At 45.9% G+C, this 7,241-nt stretch overlaps 1 protein-coding gene across 1 annotated transcript; it reads left to right on the top strand.

The window, feature by feature from the left end:
* Positions 1 to 6,662, top strand: LOC110496581 (TLR4 interactor with leucine rich repeats). The gene has a single exon (XM_021572552.3). It carries the CDS (start codon positions 2,091 to 2,093, stop codon positions 4,683 to 4,685), a length of 2,595 nt encoding a protein of 864 aa, XP_021428227.3. The 5' UTR covers positions 1 to 2,090; the 3' UTR covers positions 4,686 to 6,662.
* Positions 6,663 to 7,241: the final 579 nt, after the last annotated feature.

The raw sequence follows: 7,241 nt of genomic DNA, 5'->3' as shown, positions 1-7,241 counted from the left end.
GGTGTGTGTGACCACTATTTTAGGACAAATCTGCAACCTTGTCTCCAGAGTCAGTGCTCATGTAGGATTTACTGCAATGTTCTTTCACTCTGGTCTTCTACAAGATGTTGTGGTTACATTGCAAGTGTATCCAGACCTCTTGATTCAAGCTGTGGGGCACTAAAGACTGCGTGTACACGGGCAGCCCAATTCTGATCTTTTGCCAAATTTCTTAGCAAAAGATCTGATCTGATTGGTCAAAAGACCAATTTAGTGGCACGAGATCAGAATAGGGCTGCCTGTGTAAACGCAGCCTATAGAGGAAGCAACCCTCTTACACACAGTAGGCAGCATTACACAGTCAGCCTGGTCTCATAGACTAGTAAATGTAAATCCGGGACTCTCAAATTAGTATGATATGTTACGTTTGGTATGGTTACATAATAAAGAAAGTAGGATAGTTGGGTTGGTGTATAACACAAATGTCTAGCAACCCAAAGGTTGCATGTTCAACTCTCATCATGGACAACTTTAACATTTTAGCTAATTAGCACCTTTACAACTACTTGCTACTTAGAATGTTAGCTAATCTTAACCCTAACCTTAACCCTTTAACCTAACTCCTAACCTTAACCCTTTAATTTAACTCCTAACCGTAACCCTTTAATATAACTCCTAACCTTAACCCCTAGCCTAGCGAATGTTAGCGTTAGCCATCTAGTTAACGTTGGCCACAACAACTTGGAATTTGTAACAAATTAAAACGTATTGTACGAATTTCAATTTGTAACATATCATACAAATTGTAAATCATAACATCATACAAAATTGATGATGGACATCCACAAATTAATACATAGGAAATGTATCATATACTATTTGGAGGGATGCATTTACTATGTTACGTCGACCCCTGTGCCCAGGTTGACAGTATACAGACTAGACTAACCTACAGCCTACAGTCTAATCTACAGTCCACTACATGGCTCACTGCACTGAACCATGACTACATATGCTTTGTACCCAGCCTTTCAAGTAGAGATCCTAATCAAAGATTTGGCACCCCGCCTCTGTAGTCTTAACACAGGCACCATGACCTGAATTCCTCTTGCATTAATGTGAACCATGTGTGTTTGAGCCCCAACCCTCCCCAAGGTACCACTGACCAGCCATCTTGAATACATTGGTGTTCATTGATGATGGCATGGAGGTAAATGACTGTCTGCAAGCATTTTGAATTCTAGCAGTAACACACCGAATTAAGTGTTTTTCTTCAGTGCAACATTTGAGATCCAGTGGAATGAGAACGTTTTCTTTTACTGTCTTCCTCTGGTGCTAGGCCTATGCTGTCTGGAGATATCCATTATGCACTTTGAAACGTGTGCGAGGAGGGAGTCCAAGACTGAGTCACTCAGTCCGGGATCCCCCGGGGGACCCTCGTGGGAAGGAAGGCTTCCCGTCTGCTTTCTCCATACCGAGTATCGAATCTCACCTCGCGAGCCATAGGGGGTGCGGGGGCACGCGGAAAACTCGGTCAAAGGGTTCAGCCACGTATCTCTCTCTCTCTCTCTCTCTCTCTCTCTCTCTCTCTCTCCATGCCTCGAATACAACAAGATACCGTATATGCGTCCTATCTTCCACGCATTTGATTATATTTAGAGGACGTGTGTTTGTGTGCACGCGCAGCTCTGAATCCTGTACACTAATGGTGGTGGCGGCGGGACCGGAGATGCGGGGGAGGGGCTGAGCGCGCGCGCGTGTGTGTGTGTGCTCTGCGCGTGAACCCTGCGTTCAGGTCTGTAATTTGCTCCAGATGACCACTTGGGGCCGGGATATGGATCATTTTGGGGAGGTGAGCGTTTCCTCACACGGCATGACAGCGCAGCGCACAAATAAATGTATTCTATGAACCGCAGTTTTTAGCCATGGATCCAGACACCTTTTCACACTAAACTAAGTGTAGGACAACTTTCCTCCACAATGACGGAGCAACAAGTGAAAAATGGACATATGTATCGGACACCAAAGTGAGAGTGGAGAGTCGGGGTAACTGCACTTGAACACAAAGGGGGAATGCCGCATCAGAAGCTTGAGCCAACTGCCGTTTTGGAATGGATACCGGTAATTTCGTTGGTGTCATCTGCTTTCTCCTTTTCTCTTGTGACGGGTTCCTCTCGCCTTCACCCGCCAGCGGCTTCTGTCCTGAGCGCTGCGACTGCCAGCAAGCGCAGCACATCCTCTGTACAAACCGGGGGCTGCGCGCGGTGCCCAAGGTGCACTCCTCGCGGGTCCCAGAGGACGTGCTTGTCTTCAGCCTCGGCGGAAACTTCATCGGTAACATCTCCGCCTTCGACTTCACACGGTATGGACATCTTATAAGGTTGAACTTACAGTATAATCAAATACAGACCATTCACCCAAAAGCGTTTGAAAAGCTCTCCAAATTGGAGGAGCTGTATTTGGGCAACAATCTGATATCAACAATACCCCCAGAAACTTTACAGTCACTGGCAAAACTGACAACTTTGTATGGCAATAACAATGACATTAAGAAGATTACTCCAGAGCTGTTTGGTAATTTGGAGAGCATTGTGAAGCTGAGGTTGGATGGGAACGCCATAGAACTGTTACACAATTCAGTCTTCAAGAGCTTGACTAATCTACATTATCTCCATCTAGAATCGAACCAGCTGAGTCACATTCACAGAAACGCCTTTTCCAAGCTCACCAAACTGCGCTTTCTCAACCTGGCGCAGAACAAACTGACATCCGTGCGTAATGTGTTTACGTTCTCCCAGCTCAGGTCACTGAATACGTTGCTGCTCTCTGAAAATGAAATACAACACGTCGGAAACCACGTCTTTCAGAATCTGAAAAAGCTTTCTAAACTATCCCTCAGCAATAACAACATCTACCATTTGGAAAGCGAGTCGTTGAAAGGACTGTCGAGCTTGACAGAATTTCTGATTGACGGGAACGAACTGGAGAATCTTCCCGCAGGACTTCTCGACCCGCTGGAGAGAGTTGAGGAGCTGGACTTTAGTTGCAACCAAATTTCCACAGTGGACCCCTCTGCTTTTGAACAACTGAAGCATCTGAGTGTTTTAAAACTCAAAGACAACAGGCTCACGAGCCTCTCCGGTAACATATTCGCCCTCAACAGCGCCCTTTACGATTTGGATCTCCATGGCAACAACTGGACGTGTGACTGCCGCCTGGGCGAGCTGAAGCAGTGGATGAAGTCGGCGCACTCTCAGGGGAAGCTGCTGACCGTTTTCCTGCAGTGTCATCACCCAGCGACACTGAGGGGGAAGTATCTAGATTATATCAACAGCTCCCAGCTGCAGCCCCCAGGGAATTGGAGCCACTTGTGTGAGACCCAGACTAGGCCTGAGGAGAGCAGAGGAGGGGGTGTCCTGGAGAAAGAGCTGGAGGACAGGGAGAGAGGGCAGGGAGAGGTGAGGAAGGAGATAGAAGGGGAGAGGAGAGGAATAGAGGCAGAGGAAAGGAAGGATGGAGAAGAGCATAGGGAAATTGGGAGTAGAGAGGGAGTGGAGATGAAGGAAATAGAGAAGGTGAGCAGGGGTAGAGAGGGAGAGGATAGGAAGGAGGGAGAGGAGGAGGTGGGTATCCAAGGGGACCAGGGAGGGCAAGATGAGCGGGACAAATCCCTGTCATCAAACAGGAAGAGGGGGAAGAAAATATCCGCCAGCCCAAGGTCGCAACCTTCTGCTGAGGCTTCTGGGAAGCGTGAGAAAGGGAGGTGGGATTCCGTTCCGGGCCGCAGCGTTCCTCAAACACAAGCCCCTCTCCTGAACAACCCCACTCCTCCAACCACAACCTGGCCTCAGACAATTGACCACCAAAATAGCCATGGTAACCATCTCAGTGGGCCAATCACAGAGCTCCTCACCTCCTCTCCTCCCACCCCTCGAAAAGAGGAGCGGTTTGACCTGTTCAGAGGCGGTCACGAGGACGTTATACCTGCAGTGACCGACCCCTGTGTGTTCAACCGCCACTTCATCACCAACGTGACAGTCGACCAGGTCGCCTCCAGCACGGCCACGGTCCACTGGACCACACGCGACCACAGCCGCTTTACACCGGGAGCCGGACCGGGACTAGAAGAGGTCCACTACCGAGTGCTGTTTGACCGCTTTGGGTCATCTGACCGTTTTCCTCGGTACGTGTATGCCCGTGGCGCGGCGCGGTCGGTGATGTTACGAGAACTAAGCCCAGACATCACCTACATGGCTTGTGTTGAGGGTGTGGTGGGAGGGTCTGTGTGTCAGGTGGCGCCCAGGGACCACTGCGCCGGATTGGTCACTCTCCCAGAAGAGGCTCATCACCAAGAGACACTGACCTCTGACCTCCAACTGGTCACCGTGGGAACACTGGCCGGCAACGCCGTCCTTCTTCTGGTGATTGGAGGAGCCTGGCTGGGGCGAAGTTTGAGGCGGAAGCTGAAAAGGAGGAAGTCAGCAGTGCATGTGCGCCACATGTACTCCACGCGGCGACCATTCCGCAGCTCCATGGCAACAACGGCGGCGGTGTCAACAGACTTCACAAGCTTCCAGAGCAGCCGGCCACCACGGCTTGGAACCCTGGAGGAAGGGGGCGACCTTATAGAGTTCCCCTGCGACCGTTTCCTTGACATCAGCCCCACCCGTAGAGACAACAGTGACATGCAGAGGTTCTCAGATTAATAAACACCATAGAACTGGAACTTGAAAACATGTTTGTGCTGTGACCCACTTAAGCGCTAGAATATATATTTTTATTGTGAGCATTAGATAATCCATATTTAGAACCTGAGAACACCAAGATGCCATCACCAGGAAGGAACATCCTCAGGAGAATGTGTAAGATGCTGCAGAGACAGAGACAGAAGTGGACTGGTATTTAACCGGCACTCTGGAGCACTTCATGACCATAGCAGGACCACAGCCAGGGTTGAGTTATGACCATAGAACCACAAGGTTATATTCATGACCACATAACCACAGTAAGGTTGTGTTCAGGCAATATGACCACAGTTTTAGTTCTGTTCATGGGTAATGACCATATGACCACAGTTATAGTTTTGTTCATGGGTTATGACCACAGTTATAGTTCTGTTCATGGGTTATGACCACAGTTATAGTTCTGTTCATGGGTAATGACCATATGACCACAGTTTTAGTTCTGTTCATGGGTAATGACCATATGACCACAGTTATAGTTCTGTTCATGGGTTATGACCATATGACCACAGTTATAGTTTTGTTCATGGGTTATGACCATATGACCACAGTTATAGTTTTGTTCATGGGTTATGACCACAGTTATAGTTCTGTTCATGGGTAATGACCATATGACCACAGTTATAGTTCTGTTCATGGGTTATGACCATATGACCACAGTTTTAGTTCTGTTCATGGGTAATGACCATATGACCACAGTTATAGTTTTGCTCATGGGTTATGACCACAGTTATAGTTCTGTTCATGGGTTATGACCACAGTTATAGTTTTGTTCATGGGTAATGACCATATGACCACAGTTATAGTTCTGTTCATGGGTAATGACCATATGACCACAGTTATAGTTCTGTTCATGGGTTATGACCATATGACCACAGTTATAGTTTTGTTCATGAGTTATGACCATATGACCACAGTTATAGTTCTGTTCATGGGTTATGACCACAGTTATAGTTTTGTTCATGGGTAATGACCATATGACCACAGTTATAGTTCTGTTCATGGGTTATGACCACAGTTATAGTTCTGTTCAGGGGTTATGACCACAGTTATAGTTCTGTTCATGGGTTATGACCATATGACCACAGTTATAGTTCTGTTCATGGGTTATGACCACAGTTATAGTTCTGTTCATGGGTTATGACCATATGACCACAGTTCTGTTCAGGGGTTATGACCACAGTTATAGTTCTGTTCATGGGTTATGACAATATGACCACAGTTATAGTTCTGTTCATGGGTTATGACCATATGACCACAGTTCTGTTCAGGGGTTATGACCACAGTTATAGTTCTGTTCATGGGTTATGACCATATGACCACAGTTATAGTTCTGTTCATGGGTTATGACCATATGACCACAGTTATAGTTCTGTTCATGGGTTATGGCCATATGACCACAGTTATAGATGTGTTATGACCTAAAGTTGTCTTTTTATGGGTGATCAAATAGCTGAGCTCATCAGGGCTGATTCAGACACTACAGGATGTCAATCCCACAGACTTCCTCTAAGCCTCATGCATTTCCTGTTCCATTGCCGTGTGTGTGTGTGTGTGTGTGTGTGTGTATGTGTGTGTGTGTGTGTGTGTGTGTGTGTGTGTGTGTGTGTGTGTGAGAGAGAGAATTACCTGATTTCATCTGGTGCTAATATTAGACTAATAGTCATTAAATTGTGTATAAAATGTCATTTGTAACATGCTTGAAAATGCAAGAAAAGATGGCTGCTGGTTGGCAGAAATAATTATTTGGTTTTATGTTTTTATACTTTTATACTCAACTATGTATTGTGCTGGTGCTAAGTAACAAGTAAGTAACCATGCATTTCCTGTTGGACGTAATGGTCCATTTGTCTGTATGAAAAGAAAGACCGATGCCTTTGCAAATAATGGTGTAAGTCCTTTGTTCATATGGCCCCAATACAAATAAAGAAACCGATATTATAGTTTTGCTATTTTTACAGAAGGGCAGTAAGTTTAACGTTTGTAGTAATACTGCATATTCATTCATTAGAAAACATGTTGCGTGTGTAATGTATGCCTGCGTTTGTGCAAGTGTGTGTGGGTGTGTTTCATCATGTACTTAAAACATGTGTGTGGGTGTGTTTCATCATGTACTTAAAACATGTGTGTATGTGTTTCATCATGTACTTAAAGTGTGTGTGCGTGTGTTTCAAGACAGAAAGTCTGGCAATAGTTAGGTGTTTTTTTGGGTAGACCGGGTGGAGTACCTCCAACACTCAGGCCTGATCAGCTCTACACTCCAAGCCTGTCAACAGTGTGTTACCATAACAACAGCAGACACAGACAGACATATAGACCAGGAAACACGGTCTGAGATATGAAACAGAAACAGCATAATTCACTTCAATATCCTAGTTGTTTAAGACTGATATGTTACTTAAGTTTTTGTTAAACTATAGTGGATTGGGCCTGTCCCCTACTGATAGTAAATAAAAGACATCACTATTGACTTTGACTAGTTCTTGGCCCTCTCACATCCATTTTCTTTCACTCAACCTG

Source organism: Oncorhynchus mykiss, chromosome 18, assembly GCF_057628025.1.
Source record: "Oncorhynchus mykiss isolate SJ-2025 chromosome 18, ASM5762802v1, whole genome shotgun sequence".
Classification (NCBI taxonomy): Eukaryota; Metazoa; Chordata; class Actinopteri; order Salmoniformes; family Salmonidae; genus Oncorhynchus; species Oncorhynchus mykiss.
This window is presented reverse-complemented; position numbering and strand designations above follow the sequence as displayed.